At 36.5% G+C, this 18096-nt stretch overlaps 3 protein-coding genes across 4 annotated transcripts; 2 read left to right on the top strand and 1 right to left on the bottom strand.

Moving 5' to 3' along the window:
- The first annotated feature begins 6940 nt into the window (after positions 1–6940).
- Positions 6941–8642, top strand: LOC110618554 (alkane hydroxylase MAH1). Its single transcript, XM_021761697.2, has one exon. It carries the CDS (start codon positions 6989–6991, stop codon positions 8528–8530), a length of 1542 nt encoding a protein of 513 aa, XP_021617389.1. The 5' UTR covers positions 6941–6988; the 3' UTR covers positions 8531–8642.
- A 2752-nt stretch (positions 8643–11394) lies between these two features.
- LOC110619830 (receptor-like protein 3) lies at positions 11395–13841 on the top strand. Its single transcript, XM_021763394.2, has one exon. It carries the CDS (start codon positions 11462–11464, stop codon positions 13670–13672), a length of 2211 nt encoding a protein of 736 aa, XP_021619086.1. The 5' UTR covers positions 11395–11461; the 3' UTR covers positions 13673–13841.
- Positions 12804–17822, bottom strand: LOC110619831 (probable receptor-like protein kinase At1g11050). Of its 2 annotated transcripts, none has more exons than XM_043958421.1 (2): positions 15589–17822; positions 12804–14438 (listed from the first exon to the last, which is right to left on the bottom strand). In XM_043958421.1, the coding sequence occupies exons 1-2, from the start codon at positions 17559–17561 to the stop codon at positions 14279–14281; spliced, it is 2133 nt and encodes a 710-aa protein (XP_043814356.1). In that variant the 5' UTR covers positions 17562–17822; the 3' UTR covers positions 12804–14278. The 2 variants fall into 2 exon arrangements, with proteins under 2 accessions (XP_043814356.1, XP_021619087.1); XM_021763395.2 differs by lacking the exon at positions 12804–14438 and adding an exon at positions 14461–14898 and having other exon boundaries at positions 15589–17821.
- Positions 17823–18096: the final 274 nt, after the last annotated feature.

The raw sequence follows: 18096 nt of genomic DNA, 5'->3' as shown, positions 1-18096 counted from the left end.
TTCGGGGAGGATGTCATCTATCTGTGAGAAATTCTTAGAAGGAAAATAATTCATCAACTCCTTCTTCACGAAATCTTGGCCCTAGAAAAACATCTCCCAGCACTGAGCCACTATTTCCTGAAGTTTCGCCTCGAGCTCGACTACCCTAGTTGAAGCAGCCTAGGCCTCCTCAGCTTGAGCCTGCAGCTCCAAGACCTGGCACTATAATAGGGCCACTTGATCCTCGGCGGATTTAGCCCAACTCTCAAGGCCCATGTTAGAAGCAAAGGCCGCATAAAGATCAGCCAAAAGCTTGTCCACTGACTCTAGAGTCTCCTTCATCGTACCCTCAACTTCGATAACCTGGGTCTTCAAGCTTGAGCATTCCTCGACCAAGAGCTTCTTGTGTGTCTCATTTGCACAAAATTCTCGCCTCAAGGCTTTAAAATGCTCCTTGGCCATATAGGCGTAAAGGGCACCCACCAACGCATAATGGACGGTATTTACAAACAATTCGTCCATCTCAACCTCATTCAAATGGTGGCGATCTGCGGGTCTTAGGGCACTCTTGATTAGCAGGATACCCAGAAAAGGGTCATCAAGGAGAGAAGGCACCCGGTTTAACGTCAAGGCCGAACATTGAATGCCCACAGGCTAGGAAGACTCGATCCCTACACTCATAGGAACGAAGAAAGAAGGGGCATCAGTAAGGAGCACAGGAGCTGAGGCTGAAGCAAAAGCACCTGAGGCCGAAGATTCAGGCTGAAAGGGTGCCAACTCCTCAGCTGTAGGCTGGGAAGGGGAGGAGGAAGTACAATCACCATTTCTGAAGGGCAAGCACATTTAGCAAAGGGCGAGCACATTTAGCAAAGAGACTAGTAACACCAGTAGCAACAGCCTTGTCCTTTGGAGCAGCATGTACCGCCTTGACGAATCTGCTTGATCCGACCATATCTGCAAATAAAATAAAAAGTAAGTAAGAAAGTCAGTTCGCCAAATAAAAAGGATGAAAAGAGAAGTACCTAGATCCCGAGATAGGGGTGTGCTTTTGGGAAGGATGGACAGGTGAAGAGTGCGGGTATGGCTTGCTGGCAGATGGCTCTACCAGGACAAGATAGCATTCCTCCCCATCTGAGTAATATCAATCTTCCTTAAGGCTTTAGCCATTGCCATAAGAGAAGTTAAAGCCTCATCTTTCTCTCTCCTTAAATGGACCCTATCCTTCTTCAGATCTACCCAATAATGCCAACTGGTTTGAAGAGGATCGTTTCAAGGAAGAAGGCATCTAATTAAAAATATTCAAGTACTTTCAACTGCTAAAGTATTAAAATTCCTCATTTTTATGGGTACCAAGTTGGTATAACTGGGAGAAAAGTGCTATGCTTGGTTCAATGTGATTGTTAAAACACATAAACCGAAAATCCACTAAGATTCTATAGCCTTTAGGATGAAGCTGGACAACAGAAAGCTTGTGAAACCGGAGGATCTCCACAAAGAAGGGGTCTAAAGGGAAACAGAGACCCGCCTTCAACTACTCCTCGAAGACAATGATCGTACCACTAGTGGGGATCAAGTCGTTAGCACGAACGCGAGGAGAAGGAGTAAAAATTCAAAAAGAATCCCGAGGAATATGATAGGTGTTATACAAATTATCCACGTCGCTATCTAAAAAGATGGACGGGATATCACTAAGAGAGCCACCTTCGTTCTCTAGAGCCTCTCTTAATGGAACAATGGGGTCTGGCATTCGGATGGGACCATCAGAGGCGGAGCTAGAAATAGAGGCCCTTTAATACCCGGCTAAGCTCTGGCGTCGGAATTCCAACTTTCTGATGGAATCTCCATTGAAATCCGGAATCTCGAGGCTGAAATCCCTTAGAAGGGTAAAATAAGGTTTTTATAAAATGAATTTTTAAAATTTTAAAGGTTTTAAGAAAGAAAGAAAAGAGTTTTAAAGAAAAGAGTTTAGGAGGGGAAAAGCCAGGTTCGGCCGTCGAACCTTATGTTCGGCCGCCGAACATGGTGCTGCCACGAGAGCTCTCCTTTCGGCCTCTGAAGGTGGTTTGGCCAGCCACCTATAAGAGGCCTCCAGTCCGAAAATGGGAGAGTTTTCTCTCTCCATTTTCAGGCAAAAGGTGAGTTCTTGCCCTTCCTTTGATGATTTTATATTTTTCCTTCAAATCCTTCATATTTTTCACGAGTTTTCTCTTGATTTTGAAGTTCTAAGCTTGGATCAAAGATTTTAAAGTTTGGAGACCGTTTCTCCTCAACTCCAAGCTTGGGTCGCGTCTACTTTAGATCTTCAAGAGGTAAGTATAGATCCTTGCCTTTTCATATGTTTTAAGGATTAAAAAATGCATGTTTTGGCTAGATGTAAGGTTATAGACTTTGAGTTGGGTTTTGATGAATGTATGCTCCCTCTTGTGTTTTGTTGTTATTTATTGGGGTTTAGACTAGTTTTTATACCCCTTATGCATGTTGGAGTGAGTATGCATGTTTTGAGAAGTTGGGTGTGAGGATTTGAGAGTTTTGGGGGCTGAAATGCTTAAGGCAGAATCGGGTTCTGCCATTCTGGAGAACCCAGGTTTGGCCGCTGAAGCAGGGTTCAGCCGCCGAACCTACATAGGAGGCAGCCTTTTGGCCGCCTAACATGCCCCCGAAAGCATGCACTTTCGGATCTGTAAGGGAGTTTTGGCCGCCGAACCTGCCCTTGAAAGTGCCTGACGTTCAGATCTGTAGGGATCTTCGGCCGCCGAACCTGCTGCCGAAATATCCAACCCTCCTTTGCTTCTTTCATATGTATGTTTTATGATATTTTAGGGGCTTTTTGGGGAGTTGTTTAAAGTCTTGTTCTAGTGATGTTGGTTTTTCATTGGAGTCCACCTATGTAGGATCAGACCAGGGAGACCGTAGAGGCCTTCAGTGAGCTAGCTGTGTCATTATTAGGCAAGTGTCAGCCAGAGATGAGTAGAACTAAACTAATCTATTGTTTTAAAGTAATCAACTTTTAAGTATGTTCATGCATCACGAATGCCATGTTATGTAATAGGTTGTTTGCATTAGAATTCACGAATATGATGCATTACATAATTTACTGTTGATGTGGATAGATATTGGATGACCCACTAGCCTTCAATATGATATGATATGATATGATACAAAAGTCCAAGTCGAGACCCATTCTACGCCCCTGGCACGATGTAAGAGAAAGTCCAGGTCGAGGCCCATTCTACGCCCCTGGCAATTTGGATATGTTATAATAGGTTTTAAGAGGAAGTCCTGAGGAGCTCCGTTGAGGGCCGAGCATTATTTGGAATATGTAGAGGGTTACTGGTGACAAGTCCATCCTTGATGTGTATTGTTTGTGTTGTGATGCATTTCATGAGAGCATATGCTTATTAAACTGTTTTTATGTTCTGCTCACTAGGCTCTTGTAGCTTATCATTTTCCCCTAACTCCAGGTTTGCAGGGTCAAGAATAGTTTGGGAGATCGGCTAGAGGCTGGTATAAGTTTATGAAATAGAATAGTAGTGGACATGTACTATGTAATGGATTAGACTTGTGCTTTGCCCTAGTTTATGTTTTTGTAAATCCCTGTGAACATGATTATTATGTAAAAGTTTTTATGTTGAGTTATGTTGAACCAAGCTTGATGTATGTGATGTTGACCATACTAGAGCATTTGATGAGGGCTCTAGTGTGGGGGTTTTATGTATACAGTTTATGATGCATGCACAGGTCGAGCTTGGTATATGAAATGTTTAAATTTTTTTTTTTATGAAAATGTATGATCATGTATGGGATTTTATCAGGTACACAGGATGTATAGTAGGCTTGCTACGGGTTCCGGTGACCTTAAGTCGATCTGAATCCTAGCGCCGGTAGTGGTCCGATTTTCGGATTGTTAAAGGCCCCACTAGGAGAAAAAGAGTTGTTCCTATCCATATTAAAAAAGAATAACAAAGTTACCGTGAAATAGGTAAAGATTTTAACAGAAACGAGAAGAGAGTTATAGAATGAATTCCTCTAAAAAAGAAGTCACAGAAAAATGCAAAAGTGACGCTTGAAGAAGACGATGGATTTTTATAAAGATGGTTTCAATGGTAGGCATTAAATGCGACACGATAAACATTGCAGTAGTCATCAAAAAGATCAATAGGCATGAGTAGCAAGAAACCAATCTCAAGGGGTCACGTGCTCCAAACGTGGATAAAAGATATCCATTCGAATATGAAAAAACAAAGACTAGTGGGGGATCTCTGATACTACATCATATCCACCCAATGTAAGTTATGAGTTGTCACCACAAAATATGAGTCACGTGATAAAGATCTAACAAGTGAGAAAAATAGTCCCACCCGAGGAAAGAGAGTCCTAAACACTTTAATACCCGGTTTATTGATAAGACTCACCCTCTCCTAATAGGCCGAGTCTTGACAGAGAAGTACCGTTATCAGTCACAGTTCAGCATACTCTTATTTCGCCTATGATCGCGGGATCACCAATTTATTAGTTGATGATTTCTTTTATCGAACAGCCGGCCACATAATTTTCAGATTTTTTAGAAAATATTATATTTACCTTCATCTTCTTACAGTATAAAAGGGGAACGATCACAGAGGTAAATGTACGGTATCTCTAATACTATAAAAACTTTGGGTCATCTATTGTATAGTATCTCTAATACTACAAAAACTTTAGGTTATCTATTGTATTCTCTCTTTTTTTTTTTCAAGGTACTGACTTGAACGTCGAAATGGTTACCATGGATACTCACCACCGCCTCACGTCTACTCACCAACCACATTACAGCCATCTCGTCAGCCTAATCTCACAACATCAAATATTATATATAAATTTAAAAATTTTTATTTTTTAAAAAATATAATTTAATAATAAAAAATAAATTATATTTCATAAAATTATTGAGTCTAATACTTTTATTGAGATGGTTTGGATAACTCGTGCATGCTCATGAGAGGGCCATGGAGGCTAAATAACACATTAAATTCCATATTCATCTGCTTCATTCTCTCACTCATATTTCAATCACACATTGAGAGAGATAAATATCTTGAAGGGACATGGGAGGCCATTGAAGATTTATAGTTTCTAAAAGAACGAAGAGCAGTACTTTATTATGTGATTATTTATTTTATATATTTTTAATTAATTTTATTCTAGTAAATTATAAAAAAAATTAGATAGATATTATATTTCTTTTTTTATAAGAATATATTATGAATTATATAAAATTATAAATTATAAAGTTTATTGTATAATCTTTCAATTTATACTAAATTATCAAAATTAAAATATTTTCAATAAAAAAATATCAAAACACATTAATTGCCCTTTTATAAAATAAAGATACGTTATGATTGATAAATTAATAAATTAATACATTTTTAAAAATTCAGTGTTCTAATGATAATTTTTTTGCTATTCATTTAGCGCGTATTTGGTTATCGGCATTTTCATGACTCTCTGTAAAGTCAGATGTCTTTCTTATTTTGATATAGAGAAAATAAGTTAATTACTCTAATTTAATTAATTTTTTTTTAAATTATTTTTTTAAAAAAAATAAAAATTTTAAACCAAACGAGGCCTTAAATTAAAAGAAAAATTACTTAAAACAGCTTAGACATATTAACTCCGTGCTTCTAACCTGCATCTGCCCCTGAGCTAGTTGATATGAAGTACGCATTTCAATAACTTTTAGAATTTAAAAAATATTGCCACCCGCTGTTAAAATTAAATCAAAATGAATTGATTCAATTTAATTTAATTTAATTTAATTTAATTTAAATTATAATAAATTTTTTATTTTTTATATTTTATTTTTAATATTTTAAAATTTAATTAAAATATTTTAATTTTAATATAATCGAATCTAATTATATTATTAAAAATAATATACTATTATCACTAATTGATTTAAATTTTTTTTTAATAAAAATCGAATCGAATTAAAATAATTAAAATTTTTAAAATTAAAAACCAAATCAAACTTAAATAAATAAAAAAATTAAATTAAAATTTTAAATCAATTCAATTCGAATGATTTTTTCAATTTAAACCCCTACCCGCCCCATTGTCTCTTTCATCAACTTTCTTCTCTCCAACTCTCTCCAACTACCATGAACTAGTTTTAAACTTCTTATCTTTCATTTATTGCTTTTTGATTATCTAAGATTTTCTTTATTTAAAGCATTGGCCAAGTTGATGGGTCGCTAAGATCCATCGTGTCTAAGAAAAATCTACTTCAAAAATTGGGGAAAGAAAATTAATCGAATTAAAAAATTTTGATTATTTTGAATAGATTTGATTTTAATAAAAAAATAAAAAATTAAATTAATTAATTATAATATTATATTATTTGTATAATAAATAATAAATAATAATTAAAATTAAAATACTAAAAAAATATAAAAAAATAAAATATTAATTTAATTAATCAAATTAAACTGAAATAAATTTAATTTAATTTTTATAAATATTAAAATTTTAATTTTTAATTTATTTAATTTAATTTAATTTTTAACGCTCACCCAACAAAATATTAATAACGACCTATATCAATCATATCGGTACACTGTCTAATACTTAGCCATAAAATTATGATTTTGGGTATTATGAATAATTTTATTTTCTCGATATAATTGAAAAATAAGATGATATGGCAATTTTCTTCTCTCGAAATAATGGCAATCTTAATCTCTAAAAAGTTGATTGCGATATTTTTTTCAGAAAATACAATTTTAACTCAAATTTTCTTGATTTTGATTGAGACCTATCATTGTGTCAGAGCTGTAATCGATCCTCACTGTAATGAATTAGCTGTCAGAGAGCTCCAAGGACACGGCACACGGGTGTCTGCATCGTTTCCTTTCGAAATTTGTTGGACACGTGTCACTAAATTTAAGGCATTATTTTATGATGCAATTGTAGAATTTTCCGTTTTAAATATCACAGCAGTGTTGCATATTCTCACATCCAAAAACAAGAGATGCTCAACATGGAGAGATTTGCAGCTTTTTACTCCATTGTTTTTCTTCTGCTTCTATGGCTTTGTTGGTGGAGCAGAAGAAGAAACTCACTAGTCATCGACTGGCCTATTTTCGGAATGATTCCAACGCTTCTTTACCATTTCTCTCATATCCATGATTTTGCCACTTATATTCTTCAACAAAGTACAGGTCCATTTTATTTCAAAGGACCTTGGTTCAGTGGCATGGATTTTTTGGGGATTGCCGATCCCATCAACGTTCATTACGTTATGAGCAAGAACTTCTCCAACTATCCCAAGGGTGCTGAGTTCAAGCAGATTTTTGAGCCTTTGGGAGATGGGATTTTCAATGCTGATTCTGATAGTTGGAGTATTCAGAGGAGAATGGTTCAATCTTTACTCCATAAGAACAAGAATTTCGACTTGGCTTTAGAGATTACTCTGAAACAGAAGATCTTACAAGGTCTTCTTCCGATTCTTGAAAATGTCTCGCAAGTAGATATGCAAGATGTGTTTCAACGATTTACGTTTGATACTATTTGCCAGTTGGTTTTAGGCTTTGATCCAAATTCTCTTTCTATTGAATTCTCTCAAATTCCTCATCAAAAAGCTTTTGATGACATCGAGGAGGCCTTCATTTACCGACATGCAGTGCCTGGAAGCATATGGAAGTTGCAAAAATGGCTTCAGATTGGGAAAGAGAAGAAGTTAAAGAAAGCTTGGGAGATCTTTGATGATTTTTTGGAGCGATGTATCACAACAAAGCGAGAGCAATTACGCCAAAACTGCAGAGATCAAATGGAAGGAGAGCGTTTCGACTTGTTATCATCCTTCCTCGCAGAAGACGATGATTTTGCAAAAGAGGCCGCAAAAAGTGGCATTCAGACAAAATCAAACAAGTTTTTAAGAGACATGGCATTGAATCTCTTGGTAGCTGGGAGGGACACCATAGGTGCTGCTCTTGTTTGGTTCTTTTGGCTTGTTGGAACACACCCACTTGTAGAGAAAAGGATTTTGGAAGAGATCAAAGGAATTTTAGGAGAAAAACCAGGTGAAAAATGGAGGGTTTTCAATATTGAAGAGGCAAGAAAGCTAGTTTATCTGCATGCAGTTATATGTGAGGTTTTGAGACTGTATCCATCGATACCTTTTCAACACAAGGTGTCAACTCAACAAGACACTTTTCCTAGTGGGCATAATGTGCCTAAAAATATGAGGATTCTGCTCTCCTTCTACTCAATGGGCAGGATGGAAGAAATATGGGGTAAAGATTGCTTAGAATTCAAACCAGAGAGATGGATTTCAGAAGGGGGAAAAATCAAACATGTGCCCTCTTACAAGTTCACAGCATTCAATGCAGGACCTAGGAGTTGCGTAGGTAAAGACTTGGCCTTTCTACAAATGAAAATTATTACTTCTTTTGTAATATGGAATTATTCTCTTCAAGTGATTGAAAACCATCCTGTTAGTCCAAGTATTTCAATAGTACTTTATATGAAAAAGGGTTTGAAGGTTAGAGTTCTTAAAAGATTTTCTTCCTGAAGAGGTTAGTCCATCTAATGGAAAACCATCTATGTATTGTCGAGCAAATCTAGAAGTCTTTCATTGTATTTTTTAAGTTGGTAAAATATAGATATGCTCTCTTGTTAATAAAGAGTGAGTTTCACTCTCTACGTTTCAAATAAAAATTGATATTTTTTAAAATAATAATAATTTTCTTTTATTTATTAATATAAGAATTTTACAGAAATTCAGACAGAGACTGTGATGCATGAACTTACGGTCCTAAATTTTAATGATCGTCTACGGAGATGTGACGGAACCAGCAACTCATGACGTCACCTGTATTATTGGAGACCGAATTCTTGTTTGCAGTTTTAATAATTTGGAAAAGAAAGGACAAGAAGGCTGTCGACATGGACTGCAGCAATGACTATACCTCAAGCTTCTTAAATTCATTTTAGTTTTTCTTAGTTATAATTTAAGACTATTTAAATTTTAATTTTTTTCGAAAAAAAATATTTTTATTAAAATATAAATTATTTTTTATAAATTATTTATTAATTGGTTGGCATAAAAGTTTATATATATATATATATATATATATATATATATATATATATATATATTACATCAATTTTTTAACTAAAAACATCAAAAGTAAATATATATTCCATGAAAAAATAATAAAAATTGCAAGATATAAAATAAAAGATTATTTATTTATCACATACTTGCTAATTTTCCACTCTATAATTATCTAAAAAATAAAAATAAAAAAAGTAAATCTAAGAGGAAAAAAAGTGTGGCACCAATTGAAATCCTAGACCACGTGGATTTTATTAGTAGGAAATTAAATAAAGGTATTAGAGTGGGCAAGGGTCTAAAAAAGCTAGAAATCTCTTTTTTGACCGGTATAATATTCCATTTCTCATAACCGAAGACTCGAAAAATGATTTACAGTGTGGTTCTACCATATACAAGAAATTTTTAATTCAAACCTATTTAACCAAATCAAATAGAACCAAACCAATTAAAATTCAAAAATCAACTCAAACTCAAAAAAAAACCAAACACTTCCACAACTTTCTAGAAACAATAGAACTATCACCATCATAATACCGTTTCAGCCACCATAATTTCATATTAGAAGATTAAAATCAAAATTTTCAAAGCCTTCAACGAAAGAGATGGACAAAAATTTTAGAGGCCAAAAACTTCCATACATGCAGTCAGACTTAAATAAAGAAGAAAACCAGCAGCGTTGAGAACCTTACTAGCATCTTAATCTCTTTTTAAGCTTATCAATGTTACATCAGCTACAACAGCTTGCATGGAAGGTAATGATCTGAGATCCAGAAAATAAGACTTACAAAAGGTTATGTAAACTCAGAAAAAACCTCTTTTGTGAGGAGGGTATCTTTCCTTTTATCCTGCTTTTCCAGTGGTGTGTCACGACCTTTCTGCTACAGAATCACATTTTCTATCGTATGGGCTCGTACGTACGGACAATGCAGTGACTCTCCCTATATCAGGCGGCCATTTAATTCCCTCCGGCGCGAGAGTGGACAGGGCTGCGAAGTAATTGGACTTATTGTCTTTTTCTCTTACGACAGGGTTGGAGAGAAAGAGACTGAATCCAGTGGTGATTCGGTCTTAGGGTCAAATGGGTTGGACCGGCCTGACTGGGGGGTTTGGGTAGACCCCGGTCCTAATGCTGAGCGGGCTGGTCCTGATTCACGCGAGAAACAGGAGGGCCTCCAAGTGATGGACTGTCGTCATGGGCCTAGTTCCAGACCAGGATGAAGAAATCCAGCGGTCATCATAAGGATAAGTGAACTATCAAGTTTGAAGTGAGTAGACCTTCATGGTAATCAAAATCTCTCAGCAAGTTGCTCCCATTTATTTGGTGGAAGCTCGAAAAAGCTAGACATTCCACATTTTTCTAAGAACAACTTACATGGGAGACTTCTTGTATCCTTTGGAAATATCACCTCTCTCATATATTTTGATTTATCTGAGATTTTTCTAAAAATTAATTGAATACAGAAACTAATTTAAATCCAATTACTCTAATCGATTAGATTTTTAATATATTTTTTATTTTTTTACATTTTATTTTTAATATTTTAAAATTTAATTGAAATATTTCAATTTTAATTATAGTATAATCTTTTTATGTCTAATCGATTCAGTTCGCTTTTATCAATTTTTTTTTATTAAAATTAAATCGAATCAAAATAATCAAAATTTTTAAAAATAAAAATCAAACTAAGCCGAAAAGAATAAAAGCTTAAATTAAAATTTTAAATTAATACGATTTAGTCAATTTTTTCAATTTGAATTAAATTCTGCTTATCCTTAATTTGATCCTTAATTAGATGTGAGATTCAAAATTTATTTTTAAATATTCTTTTTCATAATTCATTATTTTTTATTTTAAAATAAAATATTTTATTTATTTTAAACTATAATTATTTTGTTTTAGAAAATTAATAAAAAATTACATTAAATTAATATTGTACAGGGAGGCCCATCCAAATATTATATAGACATTTACGGAATGTCCAACTTCGGATGGGAAGCCTAGGGATTGGAGAAGCCCAATATTGGAATTGGAAGGCACTTCCAAGTTAACACAAATTTCACTAAATTCATTTACTTCAATACCTTTTCTTATCAAGTTATATTTACTTACCAAAACTACCCTTGGAACTCTCCAAGAAGCATCCTACATGGCACGCTGCAAGTGGCTCAAAGCTCAAAAGTAAGCGTTTATTAGAATATATTAATATAACTAATTCTTTAAAAAAAAAAAAAATTGTCAACGTTTCTCTGTTGGCAGCTTGAATTTTAAATTCAATAGCTAGCTTAGATCATCTTCTTGATTGCGTATTCATCTCTTGTTTTACCTGTTTTTCCATTTGAGAAGTTGACAAGAAACTTAAACGTTTCAGACATCAACTTAGAGCGATGCTAAACCTGGTCTTTGGTCTTGTATTAACATTGGTCTGCTGCCTTGTTTCTCCTCACCATGCTTGCAACCAGTTTGATCATGAATCTCTCTTGTCATTCTCTTACAACGTCTCATCTTCCCCACCATTGAATTGGTCTCCATCCATTGATTGCTGCTTGTGGGAAGGGATCGGCTGCGATGGTGATGGCCAAGTAACCAGTCTATGGCTGCCTTCGAGAGGTATAGTTGGTGTCTTCTCCTTCTCATCTATCAGGAACCTGAAACATCTCTCTCAACTCAATTTATCCCACAATCAATTCTCTGGCCCTCTTGAATCCTTTTTGTCCTTGGTTGCACTTGAGACTCTTGATTTGAGTTACAACCTCCTTCATGGTGAATTGCCATCCTTGTTTTCATCCAAGAATATTAAGTTGATAGATTTATCCAGCAACAATTTTTATGGAGAAATTCCTTCTACTTTCTTCCAGCAAGCCGCGAACTTGGTCAGCTTTAATATCAGTAACAACAGCTTTACAGGATCCATTCCTTCCTCCGTCTGTCTCAATTCTTCTCTCTCTGTCAAGCTTCTTGATTTCTCCGGCAACGATTTTGGAGGGCTAATGCCCAAAACACTTGGGCAGTGTTCACAACTGCAAGTTTTTCGAGCAGGTTTCAACAATCTTTCAGGACCATTTCCTCAGGATATCTTCAAAGTTGTCTCCCTGCAAGAAATCTCTTTACCTTTGAACAGCCTTTCTGGACCCATAAGCCCTGGCATCACCAATCTCACCAACCTCAAAATTCTCGAGCTCTATGGTAATCAGTTGACTGGTGTCATCTCCCCAGATATTGGTAAGCTTTCCAACTTAGAACAATTGCTCCTGCATATCAACTATTTTGCAGGCCCTCTGCCAACATCTCTTGCCAACTGCACTAACCTTTTCGCTTTGAATTTACGATTCAACAACTTAGAAGGAGATCTTTCGACATTTAATTTCTCTAAACTTGTTAAGCTTCGTATCCTCGACCTTGGTAACAATAACTTTACTGGGAGCTTGCCATTGAGCCTTTATTCATGCTGGTCACTGACAGCAGTGAGACTGAGCTTTAACCAGTTTGAGGGACAAATTTTGCCCAAGGTTGTTGACCTGAAATATATGTCTTTCCTCTCACTTTCTCACAACAATTTAACCAATGCCACTGGTGCAATAAGTATTCTGATGAGATTGAAGAACCTCCGTATTCTTCTTCTCTCGAGAAATTTTCAGAATGAATCAATGCCAAATGAAGATAAAATAGGACAATCAGGTGGATTTCAAAATCTCCAAATTTTGGCTTTAGGTGGCTGCCTACTCAATGGTCAGATACCAGGTTGGCTAGCTAAGCTTCAGAAACTACAGGTCTTGGACTTATCATTCAACCGAATCATCGGTTCAATTCCAACTTGGTTAATAAGTCAACCAAGCCTTTTTTACATAGACTTGAGTAGTAATTTCATATCAGGTGAATTCCCCAGGGAGCTTAACTTAATGCCGGCATTGGCATCAACAGAGGCGCAGTATGCAGTAGACACGACCTATCTAGAGGCGCCTGTCCTTGTACAGACCAACAATGCTATCAATCCTAACTATCAACAATACATTAAGCTCTCGCACCTACCACCAGCAATATACATAAGAAATAATAACCTTAGGGGCAATATCCCTGTCGAGCTTGGCCAGTTGAAGCTCCTTCATGTGTTGGATCTTAGTAACAACAACTTCTCTGGAAGCATTCCCAGTGAACTATCTAAATTGACCAACTTAGAGAAGTTGGATCTCTCTGGAAACCATCTAACTGGTGAAATACCTGCATCATTCAAAGGACTGAATTTCTTGTCTTCATTCAGTGTTGCAGACAACAACCTTGAAGGACCGGTGCCTTCAGGAGGCCAGTTTGACACTTTTCCTGTCTCCAGTTTCTCGGGGAATCCAGGATTATGCGGTTCAATTGTGCAGTATTCTTGTTCAGATCAACCCCAAACCACCAGTCCTGTTCCTGAAGAATCTTCAGAAAACACGCTTGTTTTTGGACTTATTGCTGGACTCACTTTTGGATTTGTTGTTGGATCTACCACTGGGTTACTCTACCCCATCCGCAGGCTAAAATTCCTGGAGAAGTTCATTAGGTTCCTTCATCGAAATGAACGCAGAAATTCACATGTCTCTCCTTTATATTCCACTTCATAATGCTGATTCCACTTATGCATATGGTGGGAACCAGCAAAGGGGCTAGGAAGGATTTGATAGTACAGGATATTAGATCATTTTGAAGATGCACTATACGTACAATCTGCAAAACATGCAGGACTCAAATGTTTCACAATTCTGATGTTCGACAGGCATGCTGATTTAATTATGTGTGAACAGAGCCTTTTATTAGTATGCTATGATGGTGACATCCATTACCAGGAAAACATAGGAAAAGAAAAAAGATTCAATTCGGGAGATGCGAAGAAGAAGCTCTCTCACTTTATCTAAATATTTATTTCATTCATCAATCAACAACTTAGAAATGTCTAGCAAGCAGCAACCAAGTAAATGCTTATGCAAGATCCAAAAAGATAAAACAAAGAAAAAAAAGGCTTATAAAAATTTATCCACTTGCCTTTAAGAATTTTCTATGCAATGTCTCTTTCTAAGATAATCAACTTTTTCTATGCATTAGGCCACCTGCTCATGCCACAGTTTCCAAGCCTCCAGTAAACTTCTCCCCCATATCCTCTTTCTTTCGTTGAATCAGTCTAATTCTGCTCATTGCATTCCTGCAGAAGCATCATGATGAAGTAAGCAAGGTCATGCATCATAGCTTCTCTCAGGTAGTGCCTTCTTTTCTGCTATCCATTTGACATTAAGTAGCAGATTGTCCTGCAGTTTCTTCATGGTCTGATTTAAGCTAAACATCTGGCTTTCAATAGTATCAACAACAGTCAATAACAGTTTCACGAGCACATTCCTGCCTTGTGGAACAAGTGTTAGTTGATTAATAGTTCAAAAAATATAAGATATCACAGACAATCAAAACTTGAAGAGTTCCCATAACCTGTTGAAGATAGAGTGTTAACCTTAGAAAAGCTCTGCTTTCCTTTTTTTTTTTTTTTTCTCTCAAATGTTTCCTTATTTCGGAAAATGTCCTATTATTTGCCATTCAAAAGTAAGCTATTATGATAAATATAATTCCATCTGCTACCACTGCAAGTGAGGTTAAGTAGTCCTCTAGCATACTCCAATTCAAAATATTTTTTTAAATTATAATATAAAATTACAGAAAAATTTTGCTGCTGTCTTAAAAGTACAGTGAACTTCAAAATTTTCTTTTTTGTACTGAGCCTCTGTGAACATTAAGCAAATAATGGAAATGTGAAACTTTTGGAGTATTGAAACCCTGTGTGAGTGTTTAAAACTCTCTGGAAAACCTGCAAAAATGCATAGTCATCAAGATATGAATGCCAATGCATACAAGAAAAGTAAAGCACTGTAAATCAATTTCCTTTTTACTTGACAGGTCACAAATGATAACAGGTAATATCAAGAATTTTTACTCAAGAATACGAAAAAACATGGAAATTTTTACATTTTAATGCGTAAAGAGTATACGGAACATTGAAATCACAAAGTGATTTCATATGAATTTTCTTTCTGCAGAGAGATTCTATACATGGCTCTATATGTTAACTAAAGACTAATAACATCCTAAGCAGCGCATTTGTTGATTCCAAATTCTCCTTTTGCATCCAGTTTCAAGACATTAAACTTTAGTCAACAGATTCCTGGATTGGTAGTGAAATGAGACCATTGAGTCAGAACTTCTTCAAAGCTTCAACCATGCTAATAAGTCACATAAGCCATTTTTGATATATCAGAACATTAAGCAACCATTATGATGCATGCATATGGTAAGAAATTAGCAGGCTCAGATGCTGGCGCTATTAACTTATGGTCCTTAGACGTGAATCCACATGCTAACTGAGACCCATTTCATTGGTTCAAGACTTCTTATAAACATTCTCTTGAATCAACTGAAGGACTTGCAGATAGACATCAGTCCACTTTCCTACATCCATTTAGGCAATGCAAAATATGAATTTCTGCACTTTCTGGCTTACCTGAGCATGTCTCCACTATTCACTTGTGGAAAACTCAGTGCTGGGGAGATGGTGAAGCCATCACCAAAAGATGACGGATGGCTAAGAGGCATTGGCCGATCAGGGATAGGTGGAACTTCAATATCCCCTTCCAACATTTTCAGAGCATCCAATATAGTAGGCCTTAAGGCCACCATCACATGAGCACACAAAATCCCAACAAGCACAAACCTCTCCATTATGGTCCTTGGATTTGAAATTGAAAAATCCCCATCTCTTAGCAAAGAAACATCCAAGGCATCTTCTACTTTTCCAGCTTTCACCAATGACCAAACCCAGTCAGTGATCAAAAAAGCTCGTGGTGGCCCTGATGAAGACAAATCAAGAGCCTTTCTCCCACACATTATCTCCAAAACAACTATGCCAAAGCTATAAACATCACTCTTCTCAGTCAGTTGCCCATAAAGAGCATATTCAGGAGCCAAGTATCCATGAGTTCCTGCCACCCTTGTGGTAAGATGAGACTGACCTTCTCTACTCTGCTTTGCCAACCCAAAATCAGCCACTCTTGCTCTCATATCAGCATCTAACAATATATTTGTTGCTTTAATATCTCTATGATATATTGCAGGCTTCACTCCATAGTGCAAATAAGCTAATCCCTTTGCCACATCCAAAATTACGCTCTTCCTTTGAGGCCATGTCAATAGTTTCTTCCTGGTTTGATCATCAAATGCTGGAAACAAGTGATCTTCAAGATTCCCATTAGACATGTAATCATAAACAAGATACCTTTGACTCCCTCTCTCAGTATAATTTTCATCATCATCATCAACTACACAACATCCTCTGAGAGGCACCAGATTCCGGTGCTTTAAATTGCTAATAATCTCAACTTCATTGCAAAATTCTGCATCACCTTGAATATCAGATTCTATAATCCTTTTAACGGCTACTATTGACCCATCAGATAATGTTCCCTTGTAAACCATACCAAACCCTCCTCTGCCAATAAAATTCTTCTGCGAAAAATTTCCCGTTGCTTTCTCAAGATCATGAATCTTGAACCAAATTGACCCAGTATTCGGCCTCAGTCTTGGCCTCGACTCTGGTTCCTCCAAATCAAAGGGAAAACTAGAATTACTTTTCTTCCTCCATTTCTTATCATACCAAAAACATACTCCTAACAAACTAGACATGACCAAAACAGCAACACTAGCACCAGTCAAGCCAAAAACAAGAGCAGAGTGACCTTTGTTAGATGAACCCATATTAGAATCCAAGTCCAATCCAAATATACATGTCACAGCACCATTACTTTCAGGACCAAACTCATTAACAATACCAGCAGCATACAGAACTGTAAAGTAAAAACAATCTGTAGCATGAGTTGCATTACCATCGATTAATATCAAATCGGATTGAACCTTAAACCCAGCTGTTACACATGCACTGCAAGCTGTAAGGTCAACCAGATCAGGCCTGCAAGCCGAGTCAAGCACAGTTGATTTACCCAATTCAGCAACCCAATCCTGAGTAGTCTGCACATGGGCACATATATTAGGAGTTAAGACAAACTCCATAGGATTGAAACAGTGAGACACAATATCATCAGGAAAAGAAAGAGAGCTGAGCTTTGCTTGATAGTCTTGAAGGCAAGAAACAGAGGTGGGTAAGCTCGGAAGCTGAAACAGAGAGGTTTCTTTGAGATGCTGAGCGAGGCCTACCCCGAAGAGATGAAGAAGACCTGTGCAACATGGATCCTTATTGGTCACGTCACTTGGGAGATTGGCAGTCTTATTTTTGGATGGCTGGTAATTTTGACAAGCAGTTTTGTTCCATGGGATTGTCAAGACATAGTTAAGGTCCATGGGGCATCGAGATGACAAATTATTTTGGGCAAGAGGAAGAGAAGTGATTTCTGCTTCATGGGTAGGGGAGAAAATGGCAAAAAGAGAGAGAAACAAGGGAAGAAGTAAATCAAGTTTGCCCATTTCTGTACTTGCCTAGAGATTTTGCTTGAATTATGTACTGGCAAATTCTGGGTTCTGGATTGCAAAAATGTGCAAGTTAGAGAAGGGAATCATCTGGGCGTGAAAAGTGGAATCTTTAGGGTTGAGTGCTAAAAATGGAGATGAAGAAATGACGAGGAAATGACAATCTTGGATTGGTCAAATTCTCGCTCTCTCACTTCTATATGGCAGATTCAGAGCTCGGGCTGCTGCTGGCTTGCAGTTGCTGTGAATCTAATGTGGGGTACGTGTAACCAACGCGATAAGAAGAGTGGGCTTTGAAGCCACGCGCTGATCATGCGAAGTGGAGGAGGACATTAGAGACCATCATGGGCTTTAATTGAGTTCTTGTCTTATTCAAGACTTCATTAGATTCCTTTCCGTTTCGCGGTTTGGTTTCTTTTCTCCCTGCTGGGTATTTTGATCCTAATACTAATCGAACCGGGTCGTTTGGATCCTCTTTATATTTTATGCTCTTCTCTTATGTTCGCTTTTTTTTTTTAAGACATATTTCTTT

The sequence above is a fragment of the Manihot esculenta genome, chromosome 7 (assembly GCF_001659605.2).
Source record: "Manihot esculenta cultivar AM560-2 chromosome 7, M.esculenta_v8, whole genome shotgun sequence".
Lineage (NCBI taxonomy): Eukaryota > Viridiplantae > Streptophyta > Magnoliopsida > Malpighiales > Euphorbiaceae > Manihot > Manihot esculenta.
The sequence above is the reverse complement of the archived record's forward strand: the minus strand, read 5'-3'. Positions and strand labels throughout refer to the sequence as shown.

Excerpts from the sequence above, each read along its gene's own strand:
- LOC110618554 (XM_021761697.2), top strand. The coding sequence starts at position 6,989 with ATGCTCAACATGGAGAGATTTGCAGCTTTTTACTCCATTGTTTTTCTT.
- LOC110619830 (XM_021763394.2), top strand. The coding sequence starts at position 11,462 with ATGCTAAACCTGGTCTTTGGTCTTGTATTAACATTGGTCTGCTGCCTT.
- LOC110619831 (XM_043958421.1), bottom strand. The coding sequence starts at position 17,561 with ATGGGCAAACTTGATTTACTTCTTCCCTTGTTTCTCTCTCTTTTTGCC. Across the intron at positions 14,439-15,588 it reads AATAGTGGAGACATGCTCAG|GAATGTGCTCGTGAAACTGT; the intron begins GTAAGCCAGAAA and ends TCCACAAGGCAG.